Source organism: Carassius auratus, chromosome 8, assembly GCF_003368295.1.
Source record: "Carassius auratus strain Wakin chromosome 8, ASM336829v1, whole genome shotgun sequence".
Lineage (NCBI taxonomy): Eukaryota > Metazoa > Chordata > Actinopteri > Cypriniformes > Cyprinidae > Carassius > Carassius auratus.
This window is the reverse complement of record NC_039250.1, coordinates 24,838,724-24,864,007: the sequence shown is the minus strand read 5'-3', so window position 1 is coordinate 24,864,007 and position 25,284 is coordinate 24,838,724. Positions and strand designations below refer to the sequence as shown.

General features: G+C 37.2%; 1 protein-coding gene across 1 annotated transcript; it reads right to left on the bottom strand.

Moving 5' to 3' along the window:
* Positions 1-1,619: 1,619 nt before the first annotated feature.
* LOC113107767 (monocarboxylate transporter 1-like) lies at positions 1,620-24,119 on the bottom strand. Its single transcript, XM_026270467.1, has 5 exons — positions 23,964-24,119; positions 11,917-12,198; positions 5,477-5,620; positions 4,568-5,362; positions 1,620-4,039 (listed from the first exon to the last, which is right to left on the bottom strand). Exons 2-5 carry the CDS (start codon positions 12,131-12,133, stop codon positions 3,801-3,803), a joined length of 1,395 nt encoding a protein of 464 aa, XP_026126252.1. The 5' UTR covers positions 12,134-12,198; positions 23,964-24,119; the 3' UTR covers positions 1,620-3,800.
* Between the last annotated feature and the right edge of the window lie 1,165 nt (positions 24,120-25,284).

Here is a 25,284-nt window from a genome sequence, read left to right as displayed (position 1 = left end):
AGTAACATGCCATTAACTGCAGCTGAGAAGCAACGGCGCTATCACGCTCATAGAGAACAGGATCCAGAGAAAAATGTCATACAAGAAACAATCAGTTTTTTAAAAGTATTTACCTGTTATGTCCTGTCAATTCATTTTTTTTTTTTTTTTTTGTAGTTGTATTTCATACATCCAAAGCTGATTTGTTTTAATAAAGATATGTTATCTTCTATCGTTGTATTTTTCTATATAATTCTAGATTACCTCTCATATGGAAGCAGATTGTCATGGCCTAATGTTCCATATAGGTAACTAGTACGTAAATGAGTTCATAATGCATGCTATTAACTGCAGTGACAAACAATAGGTGACTAAATACCCTCTTGAGAGCTCAGTCCTGTAACTGTCATTAATTTGATATTTTAAAAGAAAAATGACATTTGACAGTCAAACAGATCTCACCATAGTAACATGTACTATACTGCATTTTGGACAAGACCCTTTTTAAAATAATTGTTTTGTCAAAGTATACATATTTCTTTATTGTAGTGTGATGTAATCTGTGAAATATGAAATTTTTAGTCATTTGAATGGCAATTATGATACGAAACAGATTTTGTTTTTATATGACAAAATCTGAATGAAAAGAGGGACCAAAATATATGTGCAAACTGTTGAATATTTGCAATTGGAAGTGTTATATCACTTTATTCAGTAACCGGAGAGAGGAAAATATCAAAACATTAAAGAAATAAACAGTCATAAAATAATAAAGTTTTGCAGGTTTCTGGCCAAGTTCGCACAGCTTCTTCACTCCTTTGACTGTGGGTTGATGGTGGCCGACTTCCCAAATAAATGTATTCGCAGCTGTTTCAACCTTCAAAATGCGCTTCATTTAGTAGTGTTTTTCAAATTAGTTCCCATGGAGACGACCTCTGGGCAGCTGACGAGGACTTGTCTGCCCCTGCGATTTTAATATTTGATATATATATATATATATATATATATATAGACACACACACACACACACGTTTTATAGTTATTTGTCAGCAACTTTAATTTTTTTTATATCTAACGTCCAAATAAAATGTAAAGCAGCGATTTTGTTTTCCAAAATATACTCGTATATATACATCTGAACATAACCAAAGAGTATAGAAGTAACTATATACTTCTATACTCTTTGGTTATGTTCAGATGGATATACATGTTCATATTTGTTCAGTGGCCTGTATATTTTCATATATAGCCTATATATATATATATATATATATATATATATATATATATATAAATTTGTGACATATTGTACTTCAGCCCATCATAGCCCAAATCATTATTTTATCAAAATTTATAGATTTCACTCAAAGTAATAACTAATTTATATTTTATTAAAAAAGGTTTATTGATTTGATCATCCACACAAAAACATCAAAACATACAAATTTTCACACATGAAATTCTTCAAATTGACTTAAAAATTCTACAAAATTTAGAAATCTTGAGTTTTTTTTTTTTTAATGGAATCTCTGTGCACAAACAAACACTTCCTACCAGTCTCTCTTCACCTCACACAACTGTCTTGCTGACAGGAGAAGTTTTAAAAGCACGCTGGTTAGTGTTACTTCTGTTACCTCGGCCCACAATTAAAGCGGACATAATTATGGAAAAATTAAAAGAGAAGAGCAAAAAAGCTTCACCCTCTAACGTCACATTGCATTTTCTCAGGGTGGTCCATTTTCTCTATACAGCAGTATCTTCCTTCACACAATTACCAACACTAATAAGAAATCCACCTGCACACACACAGTGGAGTGGAGTTTAGACAGCTCTGATCCCGTACACAGAAGTGCAGTCGTTTCTGAGATAAAGAGTCGTTAACACTACCCTGCTTCTTTCTGCTTTTTGTCTCACAGCTGCTATTATTCAGACGAGCTCTGAGATTACATTACCAGAGAACTGTATACAAGCGCACATCCCCTCAGGACCCACACTGATACATTTCTATTGGCTTACAGCAATTAATGCTACGTGTGCATTACGAAAGAGTATGAATTTCAGCTTAAATGTACCCGATTAACGTACACGATACAGAAAATGCCATCTACTGTGACTAAAAAACGACACTAGAACAGATTTACTACTTGCTGAAACAAAAGGTTTCTAAAAAAAAAAACCACATATATGATTCATCTGCTATTTGACTGCAGTGTAGCAATGAATCACAGCAGCCAGCAGGTGGTGGTGTTTCCTCCCTTTGTTTCAATGTTTTCACCTGAAATTCACTCACTTTCACTGATATATGTTTGAGCGCTGTTAACTCTTGTTCTTTTCGCAGACCTGAGAGTCATGTTGTTTTTCACATGCTCAGCAAATCTAAAAAGCAGAAGGATTAAAATGGCTTTAGAAAATTCAAGAATATTCCCTGGTGAGTGCGGGTTAACACTAGCAGAACTTGAAATTAAGTCGCCTTTATTTCTAGCCAACGCAAACGCAGTAGCGCTTTTGTTGCTGGAACAGGTTGAAATCAAGCAAATTAAAAATTAAAAATCACTACAAATTCTCATGACATTACAGAAAGCTCTGTATAAAGGTTCAAGAGTTAGTATTTTTTTTACACGTATGGCCGTTCAAATACAAATAATACCTGCATGTAGATAGAAAGGCACCTAATCAAGGCACAGGTTCTGTTAGCAACCGTAATTAAAACTAGTTTCGAGACATTTAAGAACAACGTGGTCAAAAAAGCAAGTGAAAACACTTATAAAAGGATCCCCTATTTGAATGTACCCTAGTGAAACTCATCATCTTCATTAATGATAAAAGAAACGTAAAAACTGAAGCACATCTCTAGCAGTCTTTCCATGTGAAGAAGTGAGAACGGCCTCAGACGAAAAACAAAAAAAGACCTTTGCAATATTGTGTCTGCTGTACTTCCTAAAAATGGTAACCAGAGAAATCTTAATGCTTACAGTACAGAGAGTAAAGAGTCTGATAACCAGTGTGAGATCTCAGATCACCAGAGCAGGAAGCAGTCTGTCAAAACTAAAATACATTTAACTGCCCATGGAAACAAACCGTGAATTCTTCAGCCATGCAAAGGCATTCTGCCCTATTTCATGAGTGAATCCGAGTCCAGTGACACAAGGGACTTAACCAAATGTTTAGAGCACAAAAGCTGATATCAAATCAATCAATCAATCAAAAAAAAAAAAAAAAAAAAACCTTCCAATCAGTCTTGAAATAATTTCTGCTCTTTGCCTTTATATGGCAATCCAGCAAATCCTGGCACTATTTTCTACCAGCCAGTCAGAATAGGGAAGACTACATACACATACTAAACAAAAATTTTAACACTATGTTTTGAAGATGGAAGATTGACAGAAGAGTGAAATCTTTCTTCTTTCATGTCTTGAACTGACAAATTCTGTGTGTATGTTACCTTAAATGTCACACATCATAATTCTGAAAAAATATTTTGAAATGGCCATTTTGTGGTTTAATTTAAAGGTTTATAAACTGTTATTCTGGAGTCAAATCTAGGAATGTTCTCATAATGGTTATAATATATACCAAAAAAGGCTAATTGTGACATTAAGGTATGAAGACACTCCCGTATCAATGTTGGGAGAATGACAGTAACATTTGACGTGTGTGAGATTGCATAAAGGAGAATTTCTTGGCATCAAAGGCCTTTGTGCCGTTTTAAACACTGGCTGAATCATTAAGTGATGCATTATCATTTTGGATGGTCAAAACCGGAAGACAGATTGTTGGTGTGTGTGCACATATTAACATTTCCTCCATTTGGCAATGTCAGCTTATGCATCTGATGCACCTCCATCCGCCTCCTTTGCCTTCTCGATCAGGGCATTGTCTACATTCGTCTCAGCATCCCTCTCTTCCTGTTTTGCTCTTCTCTCCTCCATCCTCTTCTCTTTATCCAACAAATGGTAGTTGATTCCCATTCCCACAAACAAGAATATGCTGGCAATCACCAGGACGATTCCACAAGCCTGATATGTGTATTTATAATCACCATAATCATCATTGAGCTTTCCTGCAAGGGAAGAAATGGAAAATGGATTTGTCAGTCTCTTTTACACACTCACTGGAACATGATACGTTATCATGATGTTCAGTGATTAATGGAAAGCTGAGAAATATAACACACACACACACACACACATGCATGTATATATTTAATAAAAATATGTTACGTTTATATATATAAATCTTTTCAAAATAAATGCTGTATGTGTGTGTGTCTCTATATACGTAATAAATATACACCGTACACACATGTATTATGTAAACAAACTTATATTTTTTATGTGATTTATCGTTTGACAGCATTACTTTTTAAGCTATATCAATATTTAATTTGAATATTTAATTGTATATATACACACAATTAAGCATTAAAGGGACCCCCCCCCCCCAAAAAAAAAACAACAACAACTAATCACCCTCATTTGATTACCAACTTTCTTAAATCTTATGTTGCTGGTTTGGAATGAGGTGAGGGTGTGTAAATGGCCATTTTTGTGTGGACCTTTAAGTGAAAAGTATTGACACTCTGTCTTACCCAGCATCGGAGGCCCCAGCAGCACAGGCCCACACTCCACGATGGTCACCAAGCCGACAGCACTGGAGAACCTCTGAGCGCCCACCAGGTCCATGAGAGTTTCAAACAGCACGGAGCTCAGCCAGCCGAATGCCACACCGAAAAACACTGCATAAATGGCAAAACCCACGTAATCGGTGGAGAGTGGTGCCAACAAGTGGCAGACGCCATTATACAGCACAGATGCGGCGAAGAAGTACTGGATACGTGGACGGACCCAGCGAGTGTTGGCCACCAGGCCCATGGACGGCCGAGCGATCATGTCGGTGAAGGCCAGGATGGACAACAAGAACGCAGCCTTATCCTTGGAGATCTCTTTACTCTTCGCATAGTTACTGAGGAACACAAGTGGTGCGAAGAGGCCGAAGAACATGACGACGTTTCCGAGCAGGTACAGCAGGAAGCCTCGGTGAGTGAACAGGGTCAGATCCAGGAAGCTGTTGATGGTCTGCATGCATGTCTTTTTCTCTTGACCTTTGGGCTCGCCATCCTCTTTTGGACTGGCAGGTTGTGCTTTTGGTCCAATGGGCCGCATTAGTGACCCCGCAACGCAGCAGTTCAGCAAAGCTCCGCCCAGAATGAGGAAACTGCCTCTCCACCCAAAATGATCAAACAGCCAGCTGTTCAACGGGGCAAGGGTGGACAAGAACACTGGGCTGCCCGCCATCGCGATGCCATTAGCTATTGGCCGGCGCTTGTAGAAGTATTTGCCAATCATGGTCAATGCCGGATTCAGATTAAAAGCCAAACCCAGGCCTAGAAACAGGTGAGAGGAGGAGAAAACTGATTTCTGATATTTTGATTATTTAACTGTACTCACTCGACCTTCAGGTCTCTGAATCGGTATGATCGGTCATTCAGTGTACTTACCACCTATAACTCCCACACAGAAGTACAGACCCTCCACGGTGTTACAGAAGGACGCGGCGACTAACCCTGTGCCAGACAGACAGCCCCCAGCAATCATGATTGGCCGACTTCCAAACTTATTCACCAGAATACTGCTGATTGGTCCTGTTGAGAGAAAACTTGTTAGATATATAGCGTACTTTATACATTTTAATGTTGAGGTTTAATTTTTTTTTTTCATAATAGCTAAAATAAATAAAATGACAAAAAAAAAAAAATTATATTTTGTAATTGTTGTTTTATATTCTTCATGTTATGAGGTTTACTTAAACCTAAGAGAAAACAGGTGCTTTAAAAAAAAATTGCAACCCTGTCACCCATTGTGATATTTTGTTTTATAAAATAAAAATTACTTTCATGCTCATCTAATGTTTAGAAATAAATGTTTTAAACTGTATTAATTAAATTAAAACAGAATAAAATATAGAATAAAAAAAGGTTAACAATTTTGTAAGTGTTTATTCTGTTAATTTGATATGTAGTTTTAACAAAACTGATCAACTTGAGCGAAAACAGTTGGATTAAAAACAGGAGTAAAAACAAAGCTAAACCTTTAAAAAAAAAAAAAACTAAATTAAATAGTTATAATTTGTACATTTAAAGTATACTAAAAAAAAAAAAAAAAAAAAAAAAAAAAAAAAAGGAAAACAAACAGAAAAACACCACACATTGTTGCAAAAAAATAATTATTTAATAACTACAATCATACATTATTTTTGTCCTCTTGATGCTGAAATTTTACTCACAATTTGTTCACAAAAAATCTTACAGCTCTTTGGAAAATTAACTATGATTTTACTACAACAACAACAACAAAAAAGGTTACTGTAGTTAAAATCATTGTAACCATGTTTTAGCTAAACTAACAATGGTTTAAATAATGGTATTTGTGGTAAAACTGGTTCTAGAAAGTGTAATCAACACGTCAAAAAAAAAAAATAAGTTTTTACTTTTACTATAATAAAATCTTGGTTAATTTTCGTAAGGAAGGCCGCATTTTGTAATGTTGCAATCATACAGTTCCACCGCTAGATGGCATCACACCAGGAGTCATTAACAGTTCACGCCACTCGGACTGCAGGAGGACATAGGAGACGGTTCAGAGGAAGGAAACTGTGATACTTCACATGACATGTGATCAGCTGAGCTGCTGTGAAGGACAACATCTTAATCAGCAGAATCAAGCTGACCTCCAGCGATCAGAACAGGAACTTGCTATTTCTGTGTCCCAGTGTGTGGCAGACCAGTGTTCATTTCAGTTAACTCAGCTTATATGACCTTCCTTTACTCAACACAATCAATGGAAGTTCCTTCACAAATACACAACTGCTAGCAATACTAAAGAAATACTTAAATTGAGTATTTATTAATTCCTGGGCTGTATTGGTGCAGTAATAAATGTAGGTATTCTCAAAACTGCTTGGCCAGTGCTCTACATTTCTTGTGAAAGGCTCCATTTAGAGCAGCGTCAGAGATGAATGACTTCTCTTTCAAGGCTAGAAAGCACGGTCTTAAAAAAGTGGTTGTATGCTCAACATGGTAACTAAAACTTTTAAACGACAAAAACAGAAAAGACGCAGTGATGTTTGCCAAGGACAGTGCAGAGGAATCTAGTGCAAACTCCATAAAAACGTCATAGCAAACAGAACTGTGTACATTCAACTCCAACTAATGCTAACGTCATGTAGCTTTCAGAAAGGCTTGATGAATAGTGTACAGAAATGTATAGACACCAAAGATATTAGAAACTCTTACTTTGTGTGTTTATAAAATGAAATATCTACAAAATTTGCACGTGCCGGTTTGCCATGAAAGCTAATCTATCATCAGGAGGAGGAACTCTCTCGTACGTTTCACACAGCCAATCAGAGCTCAAAGCAATTTGTTCATCCCCCAGTCACATTTCTCGAATTAATTTATTCAGACAGGCCATCCTTTCCAGCCGAAAAGAGACAAAGACGGCAGTGATTCAAATAGACACACACACACACACACACACACGATTATATAAACTGGTTCAGAGACGTGAGAGTTACCATAGGATACGTTTTGGATATTGAGTCTGAGGGCTGCTTGTAGTTTTACGAAGAGAATTTAAAATGCCCAACATACAGGAGCAGCAGTGCGCGAGTCACTAACACTGGAGAATAATCAAACGCTTGTGACCGTGAACAACAAATGTAGACATGCAGATAGGTTGTTACATTTAAATATGAATTTTTAATGGGGATTAAAGTAAATATTTCATGTCAAAAGGGTTCAGCAGACAAAAAATCTGGGAATCCCTCATCGCTGGCATTGATCTCATTTTGCTTCATACTAAAGTTCAAGTTTGGTGAACTCTCACCTGCAAATTCTACAGCAACAAAGTGTTTGACCAATACAGGGACTAAAGGTCACAGATCGACCTCTTGGGCAAATGAAAGATGTGATAAACTCATTTTTGACAATTTCACATTACTACAAAAGTAATAAAACTAATTATAAGCTTTACTGTTTTTAAATGTTTAATATCATTTTTTAAAATAAAAAGGCAGAAAATATACAATACCGTTCAAAAGTTTGGGGTCACAAAATATAATTAAAGGAAGTAAACACTGTAACCAACAGAGCACTCAGTATTCTGGGAAGTTTGTGTGCATTGGGAATCATTTTTCAAATAAAGCTAGGTAAACACTCATTTTACATAAAAACACAGAGAAAAATGACATGAATATAACAGTGGGCAAATGCATAAAGTGCAGGAAAGTTAAAGCCACATTTCAATCAAAAAAATATTGTAAACCTTAATTTTGTAAAATATTATTACAATTTAAAATGACTCTTTCTATTAATATATTTAAAACTTACATTTTAGTGCTGGCAAAGCTGAATGTTCAGCAGCCATTACTCTGGTCTTGAGTGTCACATGATCTTTCAGAAATCATTCTAATCTGCTGATTTGGTGCTCAAGAAATATTCAATATTATCAAAGTTCAAAAGAACAGCATTTATTTGAAATTTAATTCTTCAAAGTTATTATAAATCAAATCACTTTAATGCATACTTTCTGGATAAAAAATTTGTAGAAGTAAAAATCATATCCTGTTTCATATCCTGTTGTCAACAGAAAGAAGAAAAAAAAAAAGAAAAGAGAGAAAGATTCATTAGTTCACCAGGTTACAGCACAAGCATTTGCCTAACATTTACATTTACTACACTTCTACTTTGAAAGATATGCACTTTTACACCACCTGGTGCAAAAAAAAAAAAAAAAAAAAAAAAAAAACACCTCGCTCACTTGCTCTCTCTCTCTGCCTTTCTCAGGTTATAGGTGACTGGAAGAGCCTCTATGTTGTGTTCAGGCTACGTGCAGAGCCTCATGAACATAATGAAGTCAGTGTACTGAAACCACATGGTCTCTTTCAGGAAGTGACATCATCAGTCTACAACGTCCTCACCCAAATGCACTTACGCGGCAGTTGACTGCAAAAATTAGTCATACTAGATGTTTGTATCCTCCCTAGTGTGGCATCAAGTGACTCAACTCTTCAAATCATAAACCAAAACTTCTTCCCAGCAGCCCCTTCACGTTACCCATCAACCTAACTAGTAGTCTCAAATGCCTTTTCCATCGCCATGCTTTCCAAAAAATTAACTACAAAGTAGTAAAGAAGTGTGGTTTAACCATCTGATCAGCATAGTGTTCTGGGTGATTACCTGGAAGAACATCAGGTTAGAAAACCAGTTTAAACATGCCTCTACCAAACCAGTTTCACTAAAGGAAAACTTCAAGCAAGCAAACAGATGCACAGCCCTGCAGTGCACAACAGTACAAAAAGCAAGTCATGGTTTAACCACACAGCTGTTTCAGTTCTGACCTTATTTCAACCAGAACACAACCCCAACAGAAATAAAACATCTACAGAGAAAGCGGCACCCAAAATACAGAATTGAACAACTCTCATTTTACTGGCACGGAGATCCAGAGGGCACAACATCCACTGATCTGCAGCACAGGCCTGTCAATTTTCCATCCAATTCAAACCACGAATATTTAGATACCCTATTAAAAGAAATATATATAAACAAACTAGAAGTTCTGGGCAAGTTAAAATGAAACATGCTTCAAGTGGCATAATGTACTATGGTCACACACACAGCATACTCTTTACCTATGATGCACACTCTCTAGTACAGGTGAGCAGATGACCCCAGAATATGATTGTGATGGACTAAATTGCAAATTCATTAAAGTTGTGGTTTTTGATTTGAAAATGCTTAACATTAAATTTTTGCTCATTGTGTTCATATTCCGGGTTTATCTGCTTGCCTGTACATAGTATGTACATATTTATTAATACGCTCTGTACTGGATTTAATTTTAGTACATTAATACTGCGTACAAAACCCTGTTTTGTCATCCAGATGGGCATAAGAATAAGGATGTGATGTCAAACAAGGATGTGATGTCACAAATTACAATTGGGCCCCTTTTAATTAGAGTCTGACCGATATTGTTTAGCCGATATTATCGGTCGATACGAGCCTGTCGCTGGTGCTTCAAATTATCCACCACCCACCCACCATCACCTATATTTGATCGTCACATTACAATGATTCTAATTCTTAGTTTTGCATGATGATATGATTTGTGGTCAACCGATATATATATATATATATATATATATATATATATATATATTTTTTTTTTTTTTTGACAGCCGATATCCTGTAAAGCAGGGGGACGATAGCCAATATAAAACCAATATAATTTTTTATTATTATTAATATTTAAGAAATTGTAAATAATTTGACAATGGATAAAAATAAATAAATACAAATAAATGAATGAAATAAATGTTGAATAGATGGCTCATTTTTAACAGCTGATTGAAGTTAGAGACTAGAGCTGATCTGCACATCATGGCACACGTCTGCGGCCACCACAGCTGATCGTAGTTATTCAGTCAATGCTGGTGTTTACATCGGCCGCACCGATGATGGGTCACATCACATGAATTATATTACATTTTGTTATGCCACACCGCTCACGTCCGGTGTAGAACAGAACCCATGGATGCAATAAACAGATGCCTCAATCTACTTATGACGTGCTGACACAAAGTTCAGATGATTTTCAATGGTTGCTTTGTCGCATACTGTTCGGCACAGACATGGTGTCAACATAGTTTGTCAATATGTCAGTAACATAGCAGAATGAAAAGTTCGTATCTTTCTGCAGTCCAATGGACGGCAGCGCGGTGGTGGCTTGAATCTTTTGAATGGGGATTTAACGCTACATTGTCACCTAGTTAGAGAGACTCAATGCTAAGTAAATAAACAATGTCCCCATCTTCTACTGTCACAATAAACTTATATTTGTTTGCTACTTTAGTAGGGCCCTATGATTTCCACAATGCAGGAAACATGGACGGAATTGTGGAATGCAGCCATAAGAACGGAATTGCATGTTTATTATTATTATTTATAATTTTGAGTTGTTTACATTTGGAGAAGCTGTGCTTCCTGCATAAACCTATCCCCATTGGTTTCCCCTACACAGTTGCCTGGTTTTATTTCTTAATTAAAGTTCTTTTTTTTCTATTTGTGTTATTCATAATAAGTGAAATGAAGTTAACTGTTAACTGCACAAATGTCAGACACAATTTGAATAATAGGAGTATTTTTAAATTGTTAAATACCCTGCCTCCACCATTCTGGCCTATGTTTGTCACATCATAAGTGTTTGATCACCACATTTGAGTTATCATATATATATTTATGTAGGTTATAGACTATATTCCATATACAGTTCCAGTCAAAAATTTGGACACACGAATTGGAAGTTGGAAATTGGAAAAGTCCAAACTTTTAACTATACTGTACAATAATATAGCCCACACATAAAGAATATCGGCCGCTATATTGGTATCAGTCATTTTTTACTCCCTAATATCGATATTGGTCCCAAAAAAAAAAAACATATAGATTGGGCTCTACATTTAATGTGTGAATTTCAATTGGCCACATCAACTGGATGGCATTCAATTACAACAGGAAGAGAAATGTGCTAGAAAATTACACAATATAAAGTAAATCACAAGTTTTTAAGACAAAAACATGTTATTAAATATGCATGATTAAACAGACATATATATACATATATACATACATATATATATATGAGAGTTTTTATAAACTAAAATCTTATCAACCCCAAACCTATAAACTTATTTTTCCTACTTCTCCAAACACTGATTATCATTGTTATAAAATATCCCATAGGGGTGTAGGATAGCATGTTTATGTGTAATCTGCAAAATAAATCAATAAAATTCTAAATCTAATTATCACAGAGAGATAAATAAGTACAGTAAGTACAAGGATGAACAGAAGTGACAGTAGTAAATGGAACTGACCTCCTGCATACATGACAGCCAGCATAATCGACGAGATCCATGACACTTGGCTGCTGGTGGCATTGAAGATCACCTCGATCTCTTTGAAAAACACTGTGATGGACTTGGGGAAGGCATAGGAGAAGCCAATGCTGATAAAGGCCCCTACCACCACTGCCCAGCCCCAGCCTCCCTCGGGAGGAGTGTAGCCCACCGGCCCTCCTGTCGCTGGCGGCATCTTCACACACTGACAACGATGAACAGGAGAAGGATCAGCTGAGCTTCAAACACACTGGATCAAAACTGGAAAAAGAAAGAAAAGAATTTGGAGCAGAACGCACATAAGGACAGACTGGAAAAGATGATTCACAGCCACACAGTGTCAGATACTAGTCCACACTGGATGAGATCCAATTTAGGAAAAGTTATCCACGTGGACAGGGCAAGAGCACACCATGTGAATGAACAAAGCGTGAACACAAATACTGTGTAAACAGCTTGTAGTTTGAATCTAACTGCTTTAGTCAGTTACTATTTAACTGAGATGATGTCAAAATACACAAACATACAAGACCTGGACACATCAAATGTCCTTTCCCCCACAAGTAATGTAGAGAATAGGCTCAGATGCCTTCACGCACAGTCCCTTAGGCTCCAGAGCACAGAAAACATTCATTTGAGCGTGAAAGGCATGTTCTCAGACTGGTATGTGTGCTCTGGGAGGTCGAGGCTAAATCTCTCCAAGTGCCTCAGAGTTGAAGAAGGGTAATGTATCAGAAAGGATCAAACAGATTGGGGTAATGACTCCAATTTTTAATCAAGTCCTCTCACTGTTGGTTCAGGCAGAATTTACCCGAGCACTCCAATAGATGTGCATTCATACTAAATGTATTTAGACTGCTGACTATGGTATTGAGGTGCTATGTGTGTGTGTTTTATATCTCTGGTCGCCATGATCTAAATGTATGATACTATGGAAGATTAACAGTCAACGTTAATAAAACTTATATTTCACCATAATAAAAATAGATTGTTAAAAACATTTTTACAAATGTTATAGTATTTGATAATGAACATAAATTTACATCTGCATCCCAACTCAAGTTACTACTACTGACTATGTGCATTTCTAAGAGGAAAAGAAAAAAGTAATATTTTTTAATATTGAAGCATGTACTGCAAACTGTGCTGAAGATACAAAAAACTGACTTCAACTTAAAAAAATAAATGGAGAATATGAAACATTTTATGATAATCGCCCAGCCCTACAGGAAATGGAAAATTATATACTCTATGTCTGAGCAAGCATGACGACATGGTTTCATTCTGTGTTAAACTGGTTTAAGGCCATATGGTATTTGCAGAATCATTGGAATAGTCAAGGCCTGCTGATGCTTGTCTGAAAAAAAACTGAAAGCATGACAGTGTACAGTACACCCACGCCATTCACCGTTTTGGTTAATTGTTGGTGAAATCCAATGCAGTGGGCAGTGTTTTTTGGCATAAATAGTACAGTGAGGGTTAATGTAAACTGGTGCTAAACAAGAAAAGTTCAAGAGAGATGAACCGAGACTAACCCTGTTACTGTATGTTTAGTCAGTACAAATATGAGAGATAGCAAAGTCAAGATGCATCTATACATTTGAAAAATAATTGTGACAAATTTGTGAGAGCACAGCTTTGTCATGGCACCAGACACAGCTACGACCTCTAGTCTCAGACCACCTGACTGACATCAAAGTTGACCAAACACTTGGTTTAACATTAGGGCACATGATGTTCTTACAAGAGCATCAATGTTATGTTATACACAGCCAAAATATTGGAGAGTTACACAGATAATGATTTATGAGAAGCTGAAATATCGAAGCAGCTGTTCGCTCTTCAAGAATTAGAACACATTTTCCATCACTGCCAACACTGAAATCCTGGACACTCATGTTCGGAGAAAGAAACTCCCGCTGAACTATTTCAAAGAGCAGCTTCCACTGGCGCCAGGATAAAGTCCTTACTGGCTCTCACAAATATTTACACAACTATACGATGTTCTGCCTTGCCAAATCTTAAATTATTGTCCTAAAAAGTACAAGGAGGATCCAATGTGAACTGCCATTTGCAAACCATTTTAAACTTCTTGTTTCTGGGTGAAATGAAAATATTTTTATGTTGTTGCATGAAAACTGTCAATCACATTGGAAATGTCAAGCTTCATTGGAATAACATGCAAAAAAAATAATAAATAAAATTGTTCACAGACCAGAAACCTACATTAAGAAAATAGAGTACATTTTTATTTTGTGTCACTCCAGTATGTGAATTCAACCTCTTGTATTTATGCGGTCTAATATACAAACATCTGCAGTTAGAGGAGCGCAGACACACTAGCTGGATTGTTCTGGGAACAAACCGAGAATCAAGACTTGATTGTCGTGATACCAGGCTCTCCAACTTCCCCATGATGTTTTATTGAGGACTACTGACGAACCTCTATTTGGTTTATTATTTTGATGCATTAACCCCTCCTCTTAATCCTAATTGGTCTGCAAATCTGCCAATCACCTTCACAAGCTGCTGATTTGTGCTTTTTGGTGATTTCATTTGGATACTGTATGTTACACAAACTAATAAAACATAGGGGTTTCGAAACATCTGCAGACTTGAGGACTTTAAAATGCTGATCTGTTTCCTAACACAGTTCAGACAGAAACCCCAGCAGAATGCCAGATCACCTCACACATAAAACTGGTTCATTCCTACCTGATGTTCTTTTAATGCAGCAGAAACGTATGCATTTAATCTGGCTGAAATCTGAGACAGGAAAAACTAAGGTGTGTGTGTGTGTGTGTGTTAAGACTTTAAGCGTTTCTGTTTTCCGTTGACTTTGCAAATGCCCTCAAAAGGGCATTGTAGCTTAACTGGCGTACAGTTATTTATAAATAATTAATAAAATGTATGATGTCCTTGCAAAAACATAACCAAAGATTAATGGTTCAGGTTACTGAAGAACCACCATGCTGTAATATATAATGGTCAGAAATGCATTTAAAGGCAGCATAATGTTTCTGCAACATCTAGATGATGCACATGTCCATATTTATGTAAAAATTTGCTCATTTTAATCTCTCTGAAATGGGTTCTTTTTATAGACCGTGAATACCAGGCTAATATTAAATATTTGTAAATCTCCCAGCATGCTTCAGTATGGCCTAATTAAGCCATGAAGAGGCTCTTTCCTCCAGAGACTGCAGTATTGGACAGGCTGCTGGTTCTGTGGTCTCCTGAGAGTCTGTGGATGTCCTGAACTGCTCTCCCTTGTGGACACATGTGAGTGTGTGTGTATATCAGTCAGGCTCTCAACAGTAAAGGTTACGACCTAATATTTCTCCACTGGGGCAGCAGGATGCTGACTAGTCAACGGTTGAGAGATGACAATTGTGCATGTGACGAGACAAGAGATCAGCATTAAGAAGATAGCTAATGTCCAAAACTTACCAACTCAGTGTAGGTCAGGTGTTGTGTTTAAATTTTAAGTAGGAAGAGGTCAGGATGGTCGACCAGTCAAGCCTCGATATGCTTTAAACAAAATCGAAGAACGAACTGATAAGACAATTTCGAACAAAATCAGGCCGAAGTTAGTTTTTATTTCATTTCGACAGTTCGAAACAGTGGACCAAAGCAAACTTTCTGGGGCAGTTTGTTTTGGCTCTTAAACACCTTCGAGCTTTCATTGGTCCTTGATGATTACGCAGTTGGTGGGTTTGTTCAAAACCTCCACCTTATTTAACGTGCAATTTTTTTCTCGGTTTGTTTCTCATTCAACGCATTCAAATCCTAGAAAGAAATTGCAACAAAGCTTGACGAGACAAGTTTTCCAAAGCCATGAAAAGAGTAAATATATTAGGTATTAAGGAGCAAATACATGCAAATAAACATTACACCATACCAGCAGTATGCTGCCGTAGTTCTTTTTAAAGGGAATACAATATAAATGAAATGCCAAACGAACATACAATAATAAACCTTTATTTTATTTTCCCATAAAGGACTGATTATGTTAATGAGATGGTTCTATTGTATTGCAAACATGATACTTGACTCTGAACTGCTGCTAATCGTTATTCTTTTGTCTATAATATACTGACCATTGGTGCCTGTCTCACACCTAGATTGCCTACACCTCATTTCATCGTTGTTTTGTTTAGGAGATATGCGCGAGCATTTAGAGTCATGTTTACATTAATCTACACCCCGTCTCCAGCAGCGCAGGGGTATCGGAATGTTCAAAAACAGAATGCCATTGCCCAGACTTTTCAAACTTATTTTTGCCCCTAAACGAAGAAAGAAAACAAACTTTGTTTGAAGTATACAGGGGCCTTCAGTCGACAGATGGTCCATCATCAGCCAGCATTAAATAAACTACACGGGGAAGTCGTGGCCTAATGGTTAGACGGTTGGACTCCCAATCGAAGGGTTGTGGGTTCTAGTCTCGGGCCGGACAGAAATGTGGGTGGGGGGAGTGCATTAACAGCTCTCTCTCCACCTTCAATACCTCGACTTAGGTGCCCTTGAGCAAGGCATCGAACCCCCAACTGCTCCCTGGGCGCCGCAGCAAAAATGGCTGCCCACTGCTCCGGGTGTGTGCTCACAGTGTGTGTGTGTGTGTGTTCACTGCTCTGTGTGTGTGCATTTCGGATGGGTTAAATGCAGAGCACAAATTCTGAGTATGGGTCACCATACTTGGCTGAATGTCACTTCACTTTCACTTTCACTTTACATTAAACCTGGATCATTTCACGTGCATGCTGCTTTATGTCAAAAAAAAAAATGTTAAAAGGTACTAAAGTAACAGTTTCTGTTCAATGGATTTTCACCTTGTTTTTAGAAACTGAAAAGTAATTTATGACATTTTCAACATTTGGTGCTGCAGTTTCAGCTTTTTCATTAAACTCTAACCTAAACAAATCATTTTTATTTAATCAGAAGAATTGCTTCCAAGCAATTATTATTATTAAAAATTATTATTATTCAGTACACAACATATAAAATTTGACATTCATCTTGATGTATGCTGGGCAGGGAATATCAATGCAAGTACACGAATAAAAATAATTTGGCACATACAATGCTGTCTGTTATTATCAACTGTTCTGAGACCTACATTTGACTAAACACCTGTCCCATACTTACACATATCCTCCTCCATTACTTCTGCTGTGTACTGAATTCAGCACATCAGAGGATAAAAATCACTCTGCATCATGCTGCCGCCTACATCACCACTACAGCAATCCATGGAGATACAAACACAAACTACACCTGAATCCAAAGATCTGATGATATATGGCCAATTATAGCTTTCTAGAGCTCTTAATGTTATAGACATATGTTAAAAGTTCAACCAGATTAGAGCTGCTATTATAATCACCTATGTTAATACTACTCTTACTATTTCTAAACATAACCTATTTGACTTTTGCAGAAATGTGGAGGATACTTTATCCCATAATACAAAATGCACTATTTGACCTATTATATCCAGTCTGATGGAGCAGTGTCTTTGACTCATTAGCCTATATGACCTAAGGCTGGACTGCCCAAAGTTAACCAGGCATAATGTGAAATAACCATTTTAATTTCCAGACATTATCTGGACAACACTTGCTAAATTATACATACATTGTTTAAATCAAAGTTATAGCTATTATTGCCTATTTTAGTTCATAAATGGTGTAAACCCTCAGTTTAATGATCTTTAACAAAAGACAATAGATGGATGGCAGTTGGCTGCATCTCAAAAGAAGGAAGTGAATATTTCCTGAAATGTCCTGATCTGAGAATTTGCAAGTGTAAATGATTAGTCTTTTAACAGTCACAAATGTCGGGGGGGTGTGTGACAATGTGTACACAGGCCTTCAAGCGAAATCCTTTCGGCTAAAGACGTCGGGTCAAAATTTATTTGACAGTAGAGAAGGATGCATTGAACATTTAAACCGTGTGACTAAACTACTCTCATCCTCATGTATAACTAACTTGCGCACACACACACACACAAAAATCCTCATATATAACTAACTTGCACACACACACAAATTACCGTCACAAAGGAGTGTTGAAGGTTCAAAAAAGCTAAACCATTATTAAAGTATGACTTCTGAACCCATACTATATTTTTATGTTGAACATATTGAAATTTAGGCCCAAGTCTTTATCTATTGAAAATACTCCCCCTTTACGTGAGCTAATGAGAGAACTGATTCATGAACGAATCATGTATTGTATGGCTTCAGAAGACTTAGAAAGTAATGTTTAGAATATAATTATACAGAAAAGAATGTCCAGAGCATTATTTAAATTGCTAATTTGGTGCTCCCTGGTAGAAAGGAAGGCATAAGGAAGAATACGAAATTACAACACGAGTAAAAATTACTATAAGAGTATTTGTGCAACAACCCTGCAGAAATCTTCACACCATTTCCTCTTCTGAATAAATCTGATAGGGAGCGCCCAACTTCTATGTGACAGATAACAAGTGAATCAAGCATGAAATCAATTAACTGATACAGTGTGTGGCCTTTGATCAGAAACCAGACTTACACTTGCAACAATCCCACATTCCCTCTCCTCTCACTCGCAGCAGAATAGTAAGGATGGTAATGAATGACTTTATTCATTGATACATACATATAACCAAACAAATACATAGGGGCAGCCGTGGCCTAATGGTTTTAGAATCTGACTTGTAACCCAAAGGTCACAGTTTTGAGTTTCGGTGCCGGCAAGAGTTGTAGGTTGGGGGGAGTGAATGAACAGCAGTCTTCAGCCCCTTAATACCCATGGCCTAAGTGCCCTTGAGCAAGGCACTGAACCCCCAATTGCTCCACGGGTGTTAAAGCACTAGCTGCCCACAGCTCCGGGTGTGTGTTCACGGTGTGTGCCCTTGGATGGGTTAAATGCAGAGCACCAATTCCGAGGATGGGTTACCAAATGTCACAAAAAAAAAAAAAAAAAAAAAAAAAAATATATATATATATATATATTTATTCCAGGTTATTTGCTTCAAAATCAGTTTTTTGCTCAGTATAACACCTAATAGAAATATAAAAGTGGGCCCACAACTACTCATTTCACAGAGTACCATACTTATGACCCTGATTCACATATTAACAGTGGAACAGGTAACACACACAGTAACAATTAAGGAATTACCATAAAAAGAAATTTAACAGGCACTTACACATACATAACATCACTTGCCTTTTCAAAGACCTGAGGCCTGAGAGGTGGGTTTAAACACTCCCCCTTCATTCATTGGTTTCTCACTTCCAAACATCTGTCTCCTCAGGGCTCAGATGAGGAAACATTTGACTAATGCACACTAAACGTTTACATGTGACGGGAGGCGGTGAGTTAAAGTAATGTGTTAACCCAAATACGAAAATTACTTTGAGGATGGTAATAAATGGGGACTGATGCTTTAAACTTTAAATCAAACAAGCTGTTTTCACAGAAGTACTCCCTCTTATATTTTTATGTTTCCTGGAGCCATTCCATAACTTTGTGTGAGGAACAGAATTTAATAATAATAATTTAAGTTCCTCTTCATTGCGATTACATGTATAAATGCACTGAAAAATTGGTAACACTTTATTTTGAGGTGTCCTTGTTACATTTGTTAAAGAGTTTCCCATACATTGATCACAATATCAAACTGACCGCCACAAATAGATTTTCCAAAAAGCTTTGACTTTGGTGAATAAATATGAGCAAGTTTCAAAATCATAAATCGCCACGGGTGTTTTTATATCACTGTATTTCAAAAGAAAAACCTGTCATTTTCATTCCATCTTGCGAGTAATGCCTCATAAATCAGAGTTTGTGAACTCTGCACTGCTTTGTATACAGCCGTAACTGGAGAAACCTCTAACCTCTAAAACCTCCTTCTGTGCGATGATGTGACTTCTTACACAGAATATGCCATGCAATATAGTTATATATAGCAGTATTCGAATCGGTGATAACAGCACAGCATTATAGATATACTTTATTTTAATATAAAATAAAAAGAACTCCAATAAACTATATATTGTCGTAGTTGTGTATTCATTAGTCACTTTAAATCAATGAAAGCAGTTAAATCTTAGGTTTATTCAGCTGCAGCGATGACATTTCCTGGATTTCTTCTTCGGGGCATATTTCGATATTCAGCGCGAGCGCGCCCCCTGACCTTCAGATGGAGATTTACTGCTGATCACAGAACTGTGATTCTCTGGAAGATACGCATGACAATCCCAGGTTCTGTCGAATCACGATTTTGATTCCATTTCAATTAATCGTGCAGCCCTAATATTTATATATGGGAGCAAGGGTGTGCTGCCACAAAAATAGTATGGGAAAAATAGTGGGAAATAGTAGGGGTGCTCCGATCACGATCGGCCGATCGTTAATGCGCATCTCATCAGTAAAGCCGGTTCTCTAATCAGCGGTTAATTCCATCAGGTGCGTGATTTCACATAGAGCAGCTGTTACTACACAGAGCCGTTGTTAACTGAGAAGATGCACCAAAAAACGCTGAAAATGAAGTGGATTTGCGCATCTTCTCTATTAACAATGGCTCTGTGCAGTAACAGCTGCTCTATGTGAAATCACGCACCTTATGGAATTAACCGCTGATTAGAGAACCGGCTTTACTGACGAGATGTGCATAACGATCGGCCAATCGGAGCACCCCTAGGAAATAGAGCTGTAATCGGGCCTTAAAAGTTAGGCCCGACAGGACCTGAGCCCGACAGGTTTCGGCCCGAGCCTGACAAGTACATTTTGATTGACAGCTTTTTTAAAGCCCAAACCCGTTTACAGCCTGACATTTATTCAAATGTGCGCACACACACACAGCTCTTTTGCCTTTTGTCAAGAATGAGTCATTTATTCATGTTTTAAAATAATTTATTAATAACTTACGTAGACTACACCACTTGGAAGTTGGAATAAAGAAATAAAATAAGTCCTCTGTGATCATTTGAAAAACGTTTACTCACAGAGATTAGGCTAAGCCTATGTTTTTGTGGAGGAAAATGATTGAATCCAGTGTAGATGTCTTCAGCGCGTTCCTGCTGTCACTGATGGTGCGTCATTATTCACTCATTATTCTCATTATAAGCATGGTCAAAACTTTTCCACATCTCAGAGTTTGCTTTAGTTGCTGGGGCAACCAAAACGTAATCACCAGAGGCAAGCCTCCATTACACCTACACAGCATTCATTTTCGCATCTATCTCACGCTAATCGAAACACATCACATGACCGCTCGTTTACCTCGCAAACTGGAGCGCAAGCCCGAGTCGGGTTCGGGCAAAGATCTTCAGCTCTAGTGGGAAAGACTGCATTACATGTACTTACTATTATAATAACAATTTATGCAAGTAACCCTAAACTGAACCCTAAACCACAAGTACATGTAGTTAATTTATATTACTCAGTACTTAAATGTATAACTACACTGTAACAAGGACACCTTAAAATAAAGTGTATAAATCCCTTATCCAGTAAATCACAAACAATATGAAAAGTCATGTGGCTTACGAATATTGTTATGGATTGTGGGGGGCTTTAGAGTCAAATAGGTTGAGAACCACTGCTTTAATGATGTTGACAAGTGTGTGCGCATCTCAAAAGAAATAACATTTATCACCAAGAGAACAGTGGAATAGCCAGACAGACCGGCCCCAAGCCATACACACCTTCCTGGCCCTCCATTCTCATTCAAATTTCCTGGCTTTCCATTTCCTTTACTCTCCATTCTCCAACTTGATTTCTCACCCTCTAATTAACGAGTGGAGTCTTGTCTTAAAGCTCATAATACTTCCCTCAAGTAGTTCATCTTTAATTTGTTTTTTTTTTCTATCCATCAAACCAAAGCCTTTAAGTTACCCAAAACACTCCCAACCACAGCCAAGACTGAATGTCACAACCATCGTCTCGAAGAGTGGATGCAGTTAAATCTCTGACATTCAGCGGAGTTTGCAGCATAGCTATCCAACAATAGAATGACCTTTCTGTCATATTCAATTGGCACCTCATAGAAGGACACATAACCATACGCACACACAAACCACTATTGAACACCGCCTGTGACACTACACGTGTAGATCTGCCAAACAGTCACAGGACAAAACTATAATTAGCTTGTGGTTGTCTCAGCAACAAAAATAGCTAAACAATACCTGTAAAGAAATATAATAGCCATAGCTGTGTGCTAGATGGAGGGTTTGGCACCTTACACAAATCAACTTAACTGTGTGTTCTTTATCAGTCTCGTGACCCCTTTGAATATCTGAACCAGTTCCCCTCCCTTCCACAACCTCAACATTTGTCCTTGTGATCAATTACAAATCAGACATGACGGTGAACTTTATGTCAAATCACGCTGAATGTTACCTCAGTGAAAGGGATCTTAAACAACACGAAAACACCTCAGTCAAATGGACTTTCAGGCAAACATTACTGCAATACAGACCCAGTTTCATTGATGGAATATTATTGTTGGACTCTCAATGGGGGCAAAAGTTGAACGTGAAGTTGCATCAGAACGCTACTACTGATAAGACGTAGGAGTTGCTCTTTTGTAAAGTACTGTTTTTAGATACAGGTTAGGGGAACTGGTGTACATCTTATGCCTCAATCTAATTTACATAGACTCAAATTCATATCAGATTTCTGGCATGCAAATACCTTTATCTTGTACCACCCAGAGTATTAAGTGGCACTAATTGTGCTCCATAAAGATTAATGGCTCTGGTTACTGAAGAGCTACCATGTTGTAATATGCAAGGGCCAGAAATGCATTTATAAGCAGCACAGTGTTACTGCAACATCTGTATGATGTCCTTATTTATATAAAAACCTGGTTGTTTTAATCTCTCTTACATTTCTTTACCAGCCATTGTTCTTCTCTTCTTTGTGCTATTTCTACATTATTGAGAAGGAACCAATATTAGGCTCAGTCTGTAGTAACCTACATTTAACCTTAGCTTGATTATATCAATAAGCTCATGATGCAACATTATAGATGTTGAAACTTTCATAAATAAAAAGTTTCATGAAATAACTTGCATGCAATAAAAAGCTCATAATCCAAATCAGATGCTCTTTAAAAAATCCACTGTCCATATAAAATGAATTTGAAGTTGGTATTTTCCATTTGGCATTTTAGACCCAAATATACAAGTGAAGCAGAGTGGAGTTTGTTTAAATCTCTCACAATAGCAAGATGATCTATAATTTAGTTAACGCAAGTAGCAGGTTTCTGTAGTCAGGCCATCATCAGGCCCTTACTTGCTATCCATCTACAAGTTTTTTGATGAGTTGAGAAGAAATAGGACTGTAGAGTTTTTCTCTGAAAAAAAAGCTACTCGAAAATGTCTCAAAAACCTTTGAAAATCTTGCCTAGATGGAATTTTAGGGCATCATATTATATACCCCAACACATTGGACAGGACTGAGTTGCTACATATTTTAGGTAGGCATCCCATCAGGTTTTGGTCCAGACATTATACTTTCCTCATACCTCAGAATAACCCCCAATATTCAAAAAAAAAAAAAGTTCAACATGATAAAACAAGATATGTTTTAGAAAATATGATGAGTTTTACTTTTCCTTCTAGTATCATCACTCCTTCATTGCGCACGTGAGAGAGTTACACGCGCGCGTAGCGATATATTCAAATGGCGACCAATGAGACAATGGAGATCCGCTTTTTGGTTTTAAGAAAAGGGTCTTTCCCCATGATATTGTTTACAAACCTCGTATTTGCCCACTATTCTGTCTCATATCGGCGCAGTGTCTCAATCTACAAGTCTGCGCGTACTGCGACATCGCGAATGATGCAACTCACCCGAAACATTGAGAGGATATCACAAAGAGAAGTGTTGCTTGCACCAACTAGACTCAGAGTTCAGGTTAATTCATTGTGATAAAGATCAAGACCCGCAGTTAAACAGACCCCTTCTCGTTCCAGTAGGACCACATTGTCCATACAATTTTCTTACGAATACATCACTGAAACACATACCTGCGCTTTTCATTCACCAACTCCGGTTGTAAGTTCACGCGATCCGTCTGCGGTGTTCACTGCAGCCCCGGTTCACCGAGCGGCATGGAGTGCTCTGAATGGCTCCGTGAGTTTTCCATCCAGTTGACTCTAAAACGAACCCTGCTGCACATGCGCACAATTGCTGCACAGCCCCACCAGCGCTGTGTGGTGCAATAGTCTCCGGTTACAAGGACACAAGGAGTTATGACTTTGACCGTGATGTTAAAACCTCACCGGTACCTTTTAAAGCTTAAGCTGTATATTATTTGCAATCTTACCTTATCCTAATATAAATGATAACGAGAGAGGAAACAAGACAGCAAGTAGGCTAATTTGAACTTTTAAAGTTGTGTTTAACACTCAAACTATTAACAAAACATTCTTAAAGAAAAGGGAATTGAGAAATTGAGAAGGGGAAAAATATATTTAAGTAGCCTACTAAGTAAATATTTAAGATAAATGTGGATACTTTTGACTGTAACTCAAGTAGGCCTGTGTGTGTACTGTATGTATTGGCTATGACTTTTAATAGAGTAGCCTAATATTTTGACATATAAGATGTATACTTTAACTTATGTGCCGTTTCTTGTACTTTTACATCCTTCAAACTAGGATTTTTTTTTCTTTTTTAATGAATGTTTGCTGCTTAAGTAAACTGAAAAAATTTAGGCTACTTAATATCTGTGAAGCTTCTTTGTATTCACCAATATTCGTCCGTCCCCCTTTCTTTAATTTCCAGTTGACAGCATGTGAAACTGCTGTGCTGCACCAGCAGAGATTAATTAATCTTTTGTCAATAAGCATGGGCTCCAGTCACGGCAGTAAAGAGAACAAATTCCTTCACTGAAGCAGAGATAGCCATATGCAAGAGCACTGAAATGAAATAAGAATATGAAAATAAGTCTTGGTAAACCACTTATTCTGTTTATTAGAATATTTCTGGTGTCCACAAGAATGCAAAACAGACAGTGACCACAATTTCTTAACCAATGAAGCTCCTTGCGGAATCTACTTGTATAAACAGAATAACACATTAATCATTTGAGATTCCAAGCTTTGCACATCAAAAGCTGCAAATCAAAAATTGAATCTCACTACAGAATTCCAAAATGTGCATTGAGAAATAATTGTGTGAGCATTTGACAGACCTGCAGTTTACAAAGGTTCACCTTGACATGTCTTTAGTTTATATATGCTAGACAGCAAGGATCAGGATCTGATATTTCCATAAAAGTCCCCTAAGTATCAAACCCTGAAATCAGTTTTGATAAAACATTCTTAAAGAAAGCACATACCAAAC